This window comes from Passer domesticus, chromosome 4 (assembly GCF_036417665.1).
Source record: "Passer domesticus isolate bPasDom1 chromosome 4, bPasDom1.hap1, whole genome shotgun sequence".
In the NCBI taxonomy this organism is placed as follows: Eukaryota; Metazoa; Chordata; class Aves; order Passeriformes; family Passeridae; genus Passer; species Passer domesticus.
This window is the reverse complement of record NC_087477.1, coordinates 3,446,680-3,462,426: the sequence shown is the minus strand read 5'-3', so window position 1 is coordinate 3,462,426 and position 15,747 is coordinate 3,446,680. Positions and strand designations below refer to the sequence as shown.

General features: G+C 46.5%; 1 protein-coding gene across 1 annotated transcript; it reads left to right on the top strand.

Annotated features, from left to right (window-relative positions):
- The first annotated feature begins 592 nt into the window (after positions 1-592).
- On the top strand, positions 593-14,962 carry LOC135298411 (uncharacterized). Its single transcript, XM_064415968.1, has 13 exons — positions 593-745; positions 1,411-1,593; positions 2,964-3,030; positions 4,619-4,723; positions 5,461-5,714; positions 7,561-7,685; positions 7,818-7,908; positions 9,233-9,503; positions 10,245-10,498; positions 11,055-11,179; positions 11,591-11,681; positions 12,980-13,332; positions 14,656-14,962. The coding sequence occupies exons 2-12, from the start codon at positions 1,465-1,467 to the stop codon at positions 13,043-13,045; spliced, it is 1,578 nt and encodes a 525-aa protein (XP_064272038.1). The 5' UTR covers positions 593-745; positions 1,411-1,464; the 3' UTR covers positions 13,046-13,332; positions 14,656-14,962.
- The last annotated feature ends 785 nt before the right edge of the window (positions 14,963-15,747 follow it).

Sequence of the window (15,747 nt, the reverse complement as noted above, 5' to 3'; positions counted from 1 at the left end):
CATAAATTGAATATAAAATGTTTTTCTACATGTGTCAATAACTTCAATGGCCACTTGCAGTCAGCACAAATGTCAGCCTAGAATTTTGCTCGGGGCCAGCACTGGCCTTTCCATGTCAGCTCCTCCTGCAGAGGCTGTGGGGGCCTGGGCATGCTGCTGGCTTGTTTCCTTTTAGGGGACTGGGATGAGGAAAGGTCGGGGGATTTTGTCAAAGAGATGATGTTTGAGTGACCGTGTACGTGCTGGAAGCCTCACAGACTGAAGGGCCCAGGACAGGAGTGCCCAGTGCTGGGAGGGCTGCACCTTGCTGCCCTGGTGAGAGGTGTTAAGCTGCTCCTTCGCCTCCGAGAGAGCCAAGTGCAGCACGTTAGAGCAGAAACCCTTCACTAGGCCTGGTTTGCACAGCTGCAGCACCTGGGGTTGGTGGAGTGCCCCTTTCTGCACTTGGAAATGAGCTGAGTCAGTCATGGGCCAGGCAGGGCATTCCCCACCTGTGCCCATTGTGAATTCCCTCTGCCCCAACTGTGACGCGTCCCGCTCCTCAGTGACATCCCGCCCAGCCTGGAACATGGAACTCCCCGTTTCCAAGGACACGTGGCCATTGTCACCGGCACACGGCAGGACCGCTCAGACCCTTCGGCGGCTGCAGCCAGAGCGGAGGTGTCAGAGCGACAGCGAGTGTTGTTCCAGCTTTGGTGGTTCCAGCACTCGTTGTTCAAGAGGCCGATCCACACACTGAGTGGAGGTAATTATTTACAGCTCTGGGCAGAAAGGGGGGGCTCAGGGGCAAATTCACAAAGCCAGCACCACAAGAACCAGAGTGTCTTAGTATTTATACAATTGAGCAAAGAAAGGAATTAGTGTTCATTGACTGCAAGTCTCCTAGTTCTTTTCATAATTAGTATTATGTCTGCTGTTGGGTAATTTCCTCTCACTTCTCATGGTCAATAGTCTGCATGCTCAGTCTCCCCCTTATTCACAGTGAGGTTTCTGGAGTGGGTGGCCATGGTCTGCTCCTGCTGGAATGGCCTTTTACCCTGTCACAGCTGATTCAGCACAGTTGCTGTGTTGGCTTCATCAGTTTGTTCCTTTTCTCGGGGGTTCTGCCAAATGTCCTTGTGCCCATAAATCCTGCATTCTTTGTGTCCACCATCAGAGGTGCATCGTTCTTCCCAAGCCTTGCTAACCTCCCCTGTGTCGAGGTCACTGAAGGCTGTCAAGCCCTGCACCTCACCAAGGCAATTGAGCCAACAAGTAACCTGCCTTTCAAAGGCCGGGCCATCCCTTTGAGCTTGGTGGCTGCTTCTTGTTTCATGGGGGTGATCTCCCTTCTTCTTGATGAGCCTTGAAAGCCACCAAGGCCAAACATCCAGGAACATATTTTGCTAAGAAGGATTTTGCATTTTGCAGCCTTTGCAGCAGGATCAGTGTCTGTGGCAGCGGGAGCAGCCGAGGCAGAGCGGGATGGCGGAGCTGCGGGCCTGGGCAGGATCCAGTGTGTTCCGCAGGGCCCCAGCGCGCGCTGCGTCCCGCAGGGCCCCCAGCAGCACTGCCGTGCCCGTCAGGGTGACCCAGAGGCCCCAGGACCAAGAGGTGAGGGGCAGCTGTGGGGCTCTGCGGGCTGGCAGGGGTGGGGGCTTGGCCATGGTGTTGGTGTCAGGTGCTGCTGAGCCCGCGGGACCTGTTGGGCAGGGCTGGGGCCCCACTGCTGCTCCAGGGCCCCTTGGAGGCAGCTGCCCAGGTGGGAGCCACTCACAGGGATGACACACAGGAGGTGCCAGTGGAAGTGGGAGGATCTCTGATGGATGTGGCACTCAGGGATGACACTGAGGAGGTGCCAGTGAAAGTCACATGTTCTCCATGCTGGACACTTGGGAAATTCATGCCTGGGCATGGCTCTTGACCACAATGCATGGATTTCTCATTGTTCCACGTTGTACTGCACTCACCAAACATGTCAGGGTAAAGGAAATTCTCTAACAGTATTTTCTAGTATTAGGAGGATGTATTAGTATATTCCCAGCTGTGATGCCTAGTGGAGAACTCCAGCCACATGCACATCATTTTCAATGCTTTTCCACTTATTGATACAGTTTTAGCAAACATAGAAATTAACTTTCATTGGCTCTTAATTTCAGTTCCACTAAATAATATTCTATCTTCTATTTGGTTTGATGTCTCCTTTCCCATGCTAATTAGTCCACATTTTCCAGTCCATTTATCATACCTTCTTAGATTTTATCTCAGCCAATTGTGCCTTCAGAATGAAGCAGTTGGATGGCAGCAGTTGTTTTTGTTAAAAAATGTACTTAGGCTGAAAAACATTTTAGAGATTTTTAAACTCCACTGGAATGTGACACAATTTGTGCTAAATTATTAGATCAGCCAAGTAACCCCAATTTTGGTATATCTGTCTTACCAAGGAGAAACTGTTTCCACTTCACATCTATTCAAAATTGCATCTAGAGCTGAGGAAAAGAGAAAGGGTTTTCATGCCTCTTGAGAGTCGAAATTCACCTTACGCAGATGAAATTCTTCTTGGAGCTGACTCCAGGATGTACTTCCATAGTGCCAAATAAATTCCAGTGTTGGGTCATGCCCTGAATTCTTAATCTTTTTGTGAACCACTATCACCTGGATTGTTAGCTGAGCACTGCCCAGTTCAATTGTACTCAGGCACTTGATTTAAAGGGAAGCCTGTGCCTATAAATTCCAGCAATTGGGAAAGGATGACTTGCTACTTGAAGGCTTGGCTGCATTAGAGGCTAAGTGAGGGTCGCTCTCTCAGGGCACTTTTGTAGCCGGCTGCTTTCAGAGGGAGAACTGTGTCAAAGCAGCCCTTTTGAGTGATGGGACAGCAAACCTTTGCAAGTGCAGCTCTTGTTTAAAATGAAGGGCCTAGTTAATCAGCAGTAATGGAGAGTAGGCTGAAGATTTTACAGAAAATTTCTTCTTCCTTTTAGCCAAAAGCCAGCGAGGTGTCACACAATGGAAGTGTGCAGGATGTCAGATTGTATAACCCACTTGGAGGTATGGTTGCCTTTCATATTTTGTTCAATGTCTGTAAGATTTTCACCTTGGCAATTCATTTTTGCAGCATATTTTTGGGAGAGGGAATCTCTTGTGTTCAGAGCTCTCAGCTGGAGGTGGTTTGGCCTCAGGTCAGCCTTGCAGTGTCTTGTCAGTGCATTCAGGCACTGGTTTGTTTTCCCCTGAGAAACCTGCCAGTCCTTCCTTGTTCCCATACTGCTTGATGGGCTGGAATTTGGAGCATGGATGTCATGGTTTGGACCCACTCCGTGTACCTAATTTCACTGCCTTGGTAGCAAATGTGTTGGTTTTGCAGTACCTAGGCACTGCCATTATCCATTAAATTTAATTAGAAATTGTACCTAGGCACTGCCATTATCCATTAAATTTAATTGGAAATTGAAAGAAAATGACCTTGAGGAAGTCGCACAGAGAATTTCATAAGGTCAATATGGGAAACTCTGCTTGATTTAGTTTTTTGTATTGGTCATTAATAAGTCAGTGTTGCCACAATACTGTGTTGGGTTCTTTTCAAGGAAATTGGAAGGAAGGCATTGATGTCCTCTTCCCAGTGGATTCCATCACTTCCCGCAAAGCACAATGTGCTTAGGGGCTGCCATTTGTTGATAATCTGTTCTGAGTGCTGTTTCCCAAGGAGCCTGGCTCCAGGCAGACACCAGGTGCACATTCCCCTTGCAGGCACTCTGTGGTGCTGCCTGCAGCAGTGAGCTGAGCCAGGTTCAGCCAGCTGCCCTGAGAAAAACAGGCTCTCACCTGGCTGTGGCTGCGGTCACCTGCCTGCAGGGACATCCCTGCCCCTGCACGTGCAGCTCTTGCTCTGCCTTAGCCTAGTGCAGAGCATTTTGAGGCAGCACCATGGTGGCTTTTTGGAGAGACAACACTAAACTTCTGAATTTCTCATTCGGGACATTCTGTTTCACATGTGAATGAAGATTTGTGTGATTCTTGGTGGTGGTCTACGTAAATCCTAAGGGAATATTTAACATTTAGTAGCTGGGGTCTGAGGACTGGCAGTAGTGAGACAATTGTGGAACTTGGGGCCACTTCTGCTTTGGGCTGGCACAGAGAATCTCAGGTGAGACAGCTCTGGTTGCTGGTAGGGTACAGGTTGCCTTTTGTAACATGCTCCATGCAGTATCAGTTTGGGACTGGTCTGTGTCACCGAATCAGAGAATATGTGACTTGGAAGGGATCCACAAGGACATGCAAGTGCAGCTCTGTCCCCAGAATCCCACCAGGTGCCTGTGGACCTTGTCCAAATGCTTCATGAGCTCTGCTGGACTTGGTGCCATGAGCCCACTAAGGGAGCCTGTCCCAGTGCATGACCACCCTGTGGTGAAGAACTCTTACCTAATTTTCATCTTGATGCTTGGTTATGGTTTCAGGTAATTTTCATTAGAAGTCATTCAGGGGTATCATTTTGGGAGGTGTTTTGCTTGAATGCTGTGGGAAGTTTCTGTACCTACATCGGATTGAACTTCTCAAAACACTAGCAGTGTCCCCACTCAATAACTGGCATGTTTACCTTGTTCTAAGTAATTGAAATGTGTGATGTTTGTGTCATTAGGTTTGCAGGCAAATATCAGAGAGGCATGGTCCAAGGAACAGGAAGTGGAGAAAGGCATTAAAAGTTTGACGTACATTGAAAGATTGAAGGAGCGTGTAAAGAAAGGTCAGTCTGTGTGTGTGTGATGGAAGACACAAAGCTCCCGGATGTCTCACCAGGACTCAGAGAGTCTCCATCAGACACCAAGCACGAGTTCCTGGTTTCAAAGCAGTGCCTGGTGTGTCATATCCCCTCCCTCGACCTGCTGGCCACGCTTCCCCTGGTGCAGCCCAGCACACAGTTGCCTTTCTGGGCTGCCGGCACACGGTGTCAGCTCATGCCTGGCCTCTCATCCACCAGCACCTCCAAGTCCTCCCCACCTTCATCCCCAAGCGTGTCTCAGTGCCAGGGCATGTCCCAACCCCAAAGATGCAGCACTTGGCACTTGGCCTTGTTGAATCCCATGAGGTTCCCAGGGCCCTACTTGCCAAGGTTCTCCTTGTCCCTCTGGATGGCATCCCATGCCTCTGGTGCTGGCAAACTTGCCAAGCTTGCATTTAATCCAACTGTCCATGTCATTCTTGACATAGCTCACTGCTTGAGCTTACAAACTGGGAAAATCATACAAAAGCACCATGCATAAAAGTAATTTTTCATTAATACCATGACTCCAATATCATTCGTTTACCAGGTATTTTTAAGGATTGTTTATTCCCAATGCTTTACTGTTTGGATTCTTACTGATCTATCAATGCTGAACAAACAGAGTTTCAGCAGTCTCGGTACATCCTTTTGAATCAACTTCCTTGCCTTCTCCCAACCCCCCATTTGACAACTCTTTTTCTGTTTTTCCTTTACTGAAGTGAAAATACCAGAGCTCAGGAGAGCCCCATGCAGCTCTCCAGATCTTGTGCCTGAGAGGAAGAGAACGATGCCCATGAACCCTGCCAAATTCTTCCGGAGAAATTTCAGGACTGTTTCCCAACAACCCATCAGAGACAGGGTGATTCATTTACTGGCTCTCAAGAATTACAAGAAGCCAGAGCTACTTTCCCACTTAGAAAGAGAGGGAGTTGTGGAAAAGGACAAGGAATCTCTTGGAAAGATCCTTCAGGAGGTGAGATCCTGGAGTTGCTGCCAGCAATGCTAACTCTCAGCTGTCTTACTTCAGGGTTTCAATTAGAAACTAATGAGAGGCTTAGGAAATACTCCTGGTTTAGATTTTTCCATCAGCTTTACCCAGTTCCCCCCAATGGCAAGCCCATGTGAGGAAAGAAAGAAACCTTCCAAACTTGGGAGGCATTGTTGTTTTTCTAGAATGGCTGGCAATGATAAATTCTTTGTAACATGCTTGCTTCTCATGCCTTTTTGTAATCCTCTCTCTTTTCCTTGGACTCTTTAACTGCTTCATGGAGGAACTTCAGAGGGTGAAAGTCTCAACTGGATGAAACACTTAGTTGAGGTCCTTAAAATCCTGGGACAAGTTTCAGAGGAGAGAATTTTGGTAGCTGCCTAGGGCAGTATTTCACTTGAAGGGAGTTGGTGGCCACTCGATGGTACTTGACTGCTGCTGGGATCTGTGGGGATTGCTTTCCAGGGGAGGGTGTTTCAGGCAAATACTCCATGATAGAGATGGTTCCCAACTTTGAGCACAGGGGTTCTTTGTTGTCATGTGTATCAAGTCTTCAAATTCCTTGGCACCTATTATTATTCAGTAACTTTTCCAGGTGTTTGTTTAGTTCCACTGGTATTTCTTGATCATTCCTACAATTCACATTGATGGAAGGATTCAGTGGCTGTTTCCTTCCTTTTCCCATATTCCCCGTCCATGTAGGCTGTTACTGAATTATGCTATCATTAAATAGCATATCATGCAGCAATATTTCCTTTTTAGCTATGAAAGAAGGGATTATAGGATTTCAAATCTCAGCTCCTTAGAAGGTAAGAGGTGGAAAAATCTTCTCCTTTCCCTTTTCTTCTTGTCAATGTTTAAGGAGATTTTGAAGGAGTAGTTTCATGTTTGCAGTGTGAACTGCCTCAAGGTACTGGTTTACATTCTGAAAGGGCTGTGTGAACAGCACTTCATCCTGAAAACTATTATTCACATTTTTCTTAACTTCGCAGCAGGTGGCATTGTTTTTGGGTATAGAGGAAAAACCGGTAGGGTGAACTTGCTGAGCTCTTACACTCACAGCCTTCCTTCTCTTCCAACTCAGCCTTAGTTGTGCTTTTAAGAAGTAAATTCCTGATTCTGGGTATCTTGGTTACTTTTTAGCTGTTGAAGTGTAGCTCTAGGTTAGTTATCTCCTACAAGTGTTCCACAGGAATCTGTAGCTTCCTCTGAGCAAGCTTGAGAAAGAAAAGCAGTTCTGTTTGCAGAGACAAATGCCAGCATCCTGTGGAGCTTCACGGGATGGTGAAAGCATGCCCCGTTAGAGGCCCAGGCTGTGCTCTGCCATGGCAATGCAGCTGGGTGAAACAAGAGGGTAGCCAGTGTGTTCCTGAGGGTGGAAAAATATGGATTTGCCCATGGAGATGATGTTCTTCAGGTCTTACTCAAAAGAAAAGGGAACAGAAAAGAAAAGCCTGGCCTCTGCTTGTATTTCAAATGGTGAAGGTTGAGAGCTGTGGCATAGGGGACTTTGACTCTCAAAGCTGTGTTAAAGACCAAAAAACCTGGATCCCTGGTGCTGGGAGAGGTTTTCATAGCATCCATTTCCTCCATGCTTCCAGCACTTTGACATTTACTTACCTCCAAATTTCTAGAGCCCAAATGGACCACACCTCTTTAATATTGTTGCCTCTCACATGTCAGCTCCTTTGTTCTTCACATTGAACAAAAGTCCAGGAAAACTGGTGCATGATTTCTTTTCAGCCATGCTTTAGCTTTGCAGTACCAGTTTTACGTTTGTAGTCTGCCTTTAGGTGAAATGAACATTTATGTTTTAAATGTCTATCCTTAGGTAGCCAACCTGGATGCAAACGAGAATTCTTTCAGCTTGAAGGAACATTTCTTTAAAGACATCCAGGAAGATTGGCCTGGCTACACTGAAAGAGATAGACAGACATTGGAGGTGACCCTTTCTCAGTAAGTTCAGTCAGGATAACAACCACTTCAAAAAACCCTCTGGGAAATGAAGGTCTGTTTTCCCTGTGAGAAAAGAACGATGACTGTTGATAGTTTTGCTTTGTAACCTGAAATGTTGGGCCATCCTTACAGAAAACCAACTCCATCTCAGAATGCCACCAGCACCAGCCAGTCACCATCTCTGGGACTTTCTGAAGGAGATACTCTACCCAGAACTGCTCAGGTATTTTGTGAATTTTTTAAACATTCTCTACCATGAATGATGTCTTATCCCACTTGCTCTTGGTGTCCAAGCTGTGATATGAAGCAGTAATGATCAGTTTATATTGTATGAACCTGAGGCGTGTACTTCCAATGGGATTCCTGTATACTTTTCCAGATGGTTACAATGTCAAAGCCTGCAACAAGCTTGCACACATGACTTATTTCTCATGGTGCATAGGAAACTCTGCTAAGGACAAGATGTGGACATGTTTTTGGTACCTGGCTGTGTCTGTGCAGGGTTCTTGAAGATATGGCAGTTATAGTACTTAAAACATGCACAGACATGCCAGTGCTACTGTTTGAAGAGAAATCTTAGGGAAGTCTAGAATAAGGACAAATTCCCGTAGTGAGGCATTTGTAGGAAACTTGTTTTTCTGTCCTAAGCAGCATTTAGGCTCCCATTTTGACTCAGACTATCCCATGTGTGAGAAGAGGACTCTCAATAATCAGGGAATACCTCAGACTTGTCAGGCTTAAAATCGGAGCATGGTCTGTTTTCTTACAAACACAAGAGGGCAAGGCAAACCTTTTGGAAAGAATCTTGGAAAACACTGCATGAAAGGTATATTTCCTAAACCTTAAAGAATTCTCTTTAAATAGAAGAGGAAGGGCACAGCTCTGTTTTTCCCTACTCTTTTCCCAGCCAGAGCAGGAAATGTTGCAGGGCCCAGCATCCTCTTATGTCCTGCCTCCTTGCCCACAGGATTTCTGTCAGCAGGCGGGCATGGAGCTGTGTCTGGCACTCCTGCTCTGAGCTGCTGATGTGCACGGACAGGAGCAGTGTTTGCTCGGTAGGGAAGAGGCTGTGATCCAGGGTTTCCTCTGGAGAACAGCAGGAATGAGACCTGCAGCCAGACTGGGTCTCTGTTGTTATCATCTCTGTTCTGGACACGCTGCGATCGGCACTGCACCGGCGGCTCCTTGGGGCTGCTTTAGGGAATTGTGTGGGTGTGTGACAGCAAGAGCTGAGTGTTTTCCTGGTGTGTCTAAGGCGAAACAGGGAGCAAGATAAAACCAACCTGAGCTCCCCATTTTGGGGAAGCCTTTGATAGAGGTGCTGAAGGGAGTGTCTTTGTCCCAAAGCCGTTGAGCTACAGACTAGGAGAAAGACTTGCTGAATACTGGGGTGAGAAAGTAGGGATGAAATAGAGAACATATTTAGCTGCAGCACTCCTTGTTTGAAAGGCTGTTTTAGGTAAGAAAGGTGTGTTTTCAACCATTGCCAGTTCAGAAATGCTGTTTGTTCAGAATGGAAGCAAAACTAATCGGGATCATCTTTGCAGAAACGGCCTCTGGCTTCTGACTTTCTCAGTCCTGTGATGAGCAAGAAGCAGAGGATTGACAAAGAGCCCAGTGATGTCCAGCCAACAGCTGGTGGCCACTCTCCTTCTTTCTTGGACCTGCCTTCCACATCCTGTTCAACTTTGAACCCGTCTCCAATTGTCAGATTGATTTCCACTTCCACCCCGGAAGAACAAGAGAAGAATAAGTTTCAGATACATTCTGGATTCCCAGTGTCTGCCAGGGTGCAGGGGAAGACTCCCAAGTCCAAGGGTGAGTAAACAGAATGAGACAGGGTAAAAAAATCCCATCCTTTGTATTTTTATGAAATGCTTGCCATGATCAAAGCCAAAGAGAAGAGCAGGGAGCTCAGGACCCAGGCAGAAAAGGAGTCACACAATCCAAGTGCAAAGGGTATTAAAGTGATGGACCCCTTTCAGATATGCTTCCATTTAATTTTCTTACTGGATATCTATATGGTTTTTTGCTCATATCCAGCCTCTCATCCACCAGCACCTCCAAGTCCTCCCCACCTTCATCCCCAAGTGTGCCTCAGTGCCAGGGCATGTCCCAACCCCAAAGATGCAGCACTTGGCACTTGGCCTTGTTGAATCCCATGAGGTTCCCAGGGCCCCAGTTCCCAAACTTGTCCTGGTCCCTCTGGATGGCATCCCATGCCTCTGGTGCTGGCAAACTTGCTGAGAGTGCACATATTCCCACTGTCCATGCCATTCTTGATATAGCCAATGCTTGAGCTTACAAACTGGGGAAATCATATAAAAGCACCATGCATAAAAAGAATTTTTCATAAATACCACCCCCCAATAGCATTCCTTTACCAGGTATTTTTAAGGACTGTTTCTTCCTAATGCTTTACTGCTTGGATTCTTTTAGATTTGTAAATGCCCAACCAATAGAGGTTCAACATTCTTGGTGCATCCTTTGGAATCAACTATCTTGCCTTCTGCAAACCTGCAATTTGAACTCTTTGTTTCTGGTTTTCCCTCACTTCAGGAGAAGAAGCAGAGGTCAGAGGATCCCAACAGAACAATCCAGGTCCTGTGCCTGAGAAGAAGAGGATGGTGCCTGTGAGACTTGCAGACATCGACTGGAGCGGCTGCGCTGCTGTTTACGGTCGACCCTACAGGGACAGGGTGATTCATCTGCTTGCTCTGAGGGATTACAAAGAGCCAGAGTTACTTGCTCGGCTGCAGAGAGATGGAGTCAGGCCAAAGGACAAGGATTCCCTTGGAAAGATCCTTCAGCAGGTGAGATCATGGAGCTTGTGCCAGCAATTCTTCCATCATGCTGTTCTGCTGTTCATAATTTTACTACTTCCTCACCTGTTCAAATTAGAGACTTTTCCAATACTCCTTCAAGATAAGTTCCACTGGTATTTCTTTCTGATAGGCTTTCATCAGAGGCACACCCATGGAAAGATGCAGTAGCTCCTTCTTTCCTTTTAAAATATTCCCCATGCACCTGAATGGTGCTGTTGCTGAATTATGCAAGCATTATTATATTAAATAGGATTATTTTCCTCTTTAGCTAAGAAAAAGAGTTTTGGAGCCTAGGCAAAGGACTCAAATTCAACGTGTGTACAGTTTTAGTTGATCGCAGGGTGACTTTTAGGAACTCATTCCCTGAACCTGCAAAGTTTGTTGCTGTGCTTGCCCAGGCAGTGGCAGGGCTTTTTCACCCTGCAGACATTCACAACATAATGAGAGCCATGTTCTGCCTTCCCAGCTGAAGTAGCTCCTTTAGATTTCTGTAGTTTGCATATAGGTGTAATGAAGATTTGTTTTCCTAAACGTTTGCCTGTAGGTAGCCAACCTGAATGCAAAGGAGAATTCCTTCAGTCTGAAGGAAGATCTATTTCAAACCCTTCAGACTGATTGGCCTGGCTACAGTAAAATCGAAAGAAAGAGTTTGAAGTTAATACTTTCTAGGTAAGTTCAGTCTCTTGGGGAAGGAAAAGAGCCTTTTCAGAAAAAAAGCCCTGGGAAATGAAGCCTAGATTCTTACAATATGCTGCACCAGCAGAGGCCCACCAGGGTCATGGAATCCAACTCCTGGCCCTGCACAGACACCACGAGAATCACACCCTGTGCCCAAGAGAGTTGTCCAAACTGTTCTTGAGCCCTCGCTGCAGTGACCACTGGCCTGGGGAGCCTGGTGCAGTGCTCAAACACCCTCTGGGCCATGAATGTTTTCCTGATGTCCTGCCTAAAGCTCCCTCAACTCTGCTTCATGTTTTTCCCTTGAGTCCTGACACTGAAGGGCTGTTTTCCCTGCAAGGAAAGAACTATGACAGTTGATATTTAGGCTTTGTAACATGAACTCTTGGACCATCCATACAGAAAATCAGCTCCATCTCAGAACCCCACCAGCAGCAGCCAAGCAACATCTCCAAGGCCTTCTGAGACAGATGCTCCAGCAAGACCTGCTCAGGTATTTTGTGCATTTTTAATATTCTGCATTGTATAGTAAATTTTAGCAGACTTGCTGGTGATGTAGAAGCTGTGATGGGAATGTGCAGGACCAGGCCTAGGCATGTTTTGCCACACACTGCTGTGACCTCAAGGTTGTGATAAGAAGAGAGGATCCAGCAGGGGTGGAGCAGCATTGTCCTGATCCAACTTTCTGCTCTGCCTGGAGACTTGAGCTCAGTCCCCACCCTCAACTCATTCCCTGGAGAAGGGCTCAAAGGGCTGGCTCTGCCTGTGTGACAGAACTGCATGAAAAATCTCCTGTGCATAAGAGGCTGCACCAGGTGGGGCAGATGGGGCCCTCTTGCTCTCTTCTCCCTCTGTCTCTCTGTCACTCTCATTGTTGACCCCAGCTCTGCACTATCCACATGGCTGGACAAAACACAGCACCTACAGAATGGTGCTATTCCCTCACTCCCTCCTCTGCCTTAATTTCTCTCCTCCCTCCCTCTGCCTGGGCACAGCACGGCTGTCCTGTTCTACTCCATCCCTGGCCCTGAGGTTTGCTGTGCCTGTGGGGAGCTTGTGGCCATGTGTTGTGGCTCGTGAGGCAGCACCTTGGAGAAGCTCCTTGGGAGGAGCTGAGAGATGACTGAAGGGCCCTGAGCAACAGCAAGGGCTCATTGGTAACCACTTGTGAAACTCTCTTGTACAAATTTAAAGACTTGTTAGCCAACAGCTTATGAGTCTGCGGAGTGGGTGAGCCTGCTGGATTTAAGACAGCTGTACCTAAATGCACAAGAGTTTCTGGACATGTGACTGGTGTCTGTGTTCATCCTGATGAGAATTCACAACCAACCATAACATCCTGTACTCATGGGTTGTAATAGTGAAGCATTAATCTTGTTTTTAATGCATAAAAGTCTAAAACAGCCAAGTTCCTCTGTAATAAATTATGTGGGTGTTTGATAGCAAAAGCTGAGTCTTTTCCTGGTGTGTGCAAGCAGTAATTGGGACCTAGTCAAGACTTACCTGGCATCCCCATTTTGGGGAGGCTTTGCTGGAGCTGCTGAAGGGAGCCTCTACTTCCCAAAGCCTTTTAGCAGTAGACTTGGAGAAGGACTTGCTAAGTGCTAAGATGAGAAAGTAGGAATGCAGCAGAGCAGATATTTACCTGCAGGTCTTCCAGGTCTGACAGTTATTTTTAATTTCAAATGGTGCATTTTAAAACTTTGCCAATTCACAGATGCTGCTTTTTAGAATGGAGAGCAAAACCTGATTGTGATCATAGAAGAATGAATTATTTTGTTTTTGTTGCAGAAACGGCCTCGGGCTTCTGGCTTTATCAGTCCTGTCAGGAGCAAGAAGCAGAGAACTGAGCAGTAGCCCAGTTACATCCAGGCAGCAGCTGGTGGCCGCTCTTCTTCCTGGGTGCTGGCTTTAACATCCTATTCTACAGGAATGTCAGAGCCATCCCCATGGAATGGGATGTCAAAGCCAACACCCTGCCTCCAAGTCTGGGCTCCATTCCCCTGCACCCTTTAGGTTAAAAAAAAGACAAATGTTGGAGTTCTAGAATGCCAGCATGGATGTGTAGAGGACTAGCATGTCCAAAAAGATGTGAAGAGAGCTGGGGAGGCTGAAGCAGTAGTGTCCCTTGGATTTCAATGAAGGTATTAATGTGCTGCTTTTCCTAACTTCAGTGTGGATAATGATGGAGTAAAATTTGATTATTAAGAGAAGCCTCTGTTCGAATTTTGGTGCAAGGAAGACCATATTTCAGAATTAATACTACAGATATTATTTAAAAGTAACTGTGAACTAGGGAGCTAGAAAGGTAAAGGAGGAGATGGGCCAGGTGGGGGGAAGTGCAGAGATGAACACCGAGGTGGGTTAGGCCCGGACGGGCCCTCCCTTCCTGCAGTGCAGCTGCACAGGCTCAGCTGCAGCAGTGCTGCTGCATCCCCTCATGGCATTTGCAGGAGGGGAGGGAGAAGTGTGTGTGTGGTATAAAGCCCTGGAAATTGCTCGCAGCTTGTGTCGGGGCAGTGATGTTGGCAGGGGCAGCCAGGCCTCCTGCAGCTCTGGGGCTCTGGGGCAGCTGCGGCCTTTGGAGCAGGCGCGGCAGGGCCCCGGCTCACACTGGATACAGCCAGGGATGCTCCGTGCCAGGCTGAGGGCAGGTCTGGCCCTGCAGGGCAGCAGTGCAGTGAGGCCTGTGCCAGGGCTCTTGCCAGCAAATGTCACTGGGCAGAAGCCAGTAGTGCAGGCTACTGCTTCTCTGGTGCCTCCCAAAATGTTGAAAGGCATCTGTAGTTTTCTTTTCAAACCTGTCCAACACACCAGTCTGGTGTAGCTGGCCTGGGATGCATCTCTAGCACAAGTTGTTGTCTGTCCTGGTACTGAATTTCAACTTGTTAAAGATGTGTGGCTTGTAAATATTAATCTCAGGATGCTTGGAAATGTTCATTTCCTGTGGAGGGAGACTTTGTCATCCAATAAGAACCAGACCTTAAGGCCCATAGGAGCAGAAGCATTGGTGTGAGAGTGCTGGGAAGTGGCATCTATTATTCTCATTGCCACTTCATCTTGGATTTGATCATGAGCTTGATAAACCTCACACCTGTCGATTTGAGGGAGAAGGGAATCAAGAAGGTTTGACTCCCATCGGTGGCTTTGAGCATTAATGAGTTTTTCCCTCCTGAGGAGCTGATATGCTTTGGGTTTTTGTTGTTGTAGTTTCTGACTTGTCTAGAGTTTGTTTTTCAGTCTGCATTATAACAGCCTCAGTTTGCAAAGTTCCCTCAAGGGTGGTGGCTCACAGAGAAAAGTAGCTCAAAAGATAAACTGAGTGTATTTTTACTGTTTTACATGAATAAAGCCAGACTGGACCAGCTGAGTGTGCCTCAAGGCTATTTTGTAGGAAAGGTCATGAAATTCTAAACTCTGCAGAAATGTTGGCACGCACTAATTTTCTTTTGATTTCTCCTTCATAGGGTAGCCCCAGCTACTCCGAGATGAAGAGCAGGTGCCAGCAGCTCCACAAAAAGCTGTCCCACATTCAGCAATGAATATCTGAATTTGGCAAGCAGCAAGTCCTGGAGTCCTGGCACCAGTCTTCTGCTTCAGCAAAGGAACATCTATGAGCTCCAGCTGTTTAATTTTAAAAGAAAATTATGTTTTTAGGTTTCCTCAAGTTAGTAATAAGGAGATGATTATTTGTTAAAAATGTAGGATTAATTAGTCTAAGATTAGAGAATTTAGTCTTGAACTTTAGCAATAAAGAAGTTGCATTACTGTTAACTCCTTCTCTTATCATCAGTTTTATCATATTTGGAGAATCTTTCTTCTGGTCAGATATTCTCTTCAAGACTTAGCTCTGTCCACTGAATGAAACTTATCAGTAGAGAATGGAAGCCCAGTACCTCTATTATGAAATTGAGCACCTATTAAGAAAATATTGTAGCAAATGGAAATTCTTTATGATAAGAATAAGCCTGTTTTCTGATTTTCTTGTGAATTTAAGGTCTTTGCCTTAAGGGGTGGAAGGCATAGAGGACAACCTCCTCCCCAAATGACCTTGTTGTGGAGGGTTGCAGAGGAGTGCCCATGGGCTGCTCTAAGCTGTCACCTGAAGCAGCTCTCAAGACTGCTTGGAGAGCATGGCCTCACCTTGTCATGAGCCAGGGAAGATCCAGATCTCTGTAAGAGTTTTGTAAAAGACATGGAGAAGTGTTGGAGGCAAGGTACATCAATAGGTTTAAAAAGAGAAATTCCGTTCCAGTGTCCCTTCAGGATCGCTATCAGTTTCGTAGATTTCTCCAAACTAGTCAGTCACAACCAGTCTTTCTAGAGAGACACAGATGTTGATTCCTGCACAGACCTATGGGGACTTTGATGTCTAGTTCTTTTCCTAAATTTCTTGCCATTTATTTATTCAGCTGAAAAAGAGGACATGTTAGCAACAAGACCATAATCTTCTCTTGGGAAAGGATATGAAATTGTCTGAGGGAGGATAATATTTGGGAACACACAAAGGTGGCTGGGAATGCCCCTTTCTTCCTTGCAGAGCATTCTACAAATTCCTC

What these genes read in the sequence shown, in the direction of transcription:
- LOC135298411 (XM_064415968.1), top strand. Translation starts at nt 1,465, where the DNA reads ATGGCGGAGCTGCGGGCCTGGGCAGGATCCAGTGTGTTCCGCAGGGCC. An exon ending in AGAGGCCCCAGGACCAAGAG is followed by an intron (nt 1,594 to 2,963) that starts GTGAGGGGCAGC and finishes TCTTCCTTTTAG; the next exon opens with CCAAAAGCCAGCGAGGTGTC. An exon ending in CTCTACCCAGAACTGCTCAG is followed by an intron (nt 7,909 to 9,232) that starts GTATTTTGTGAA and finishes TCATCTTTGCAG; the next exon opens with AAACGGCCTCTGGCTTCTGA.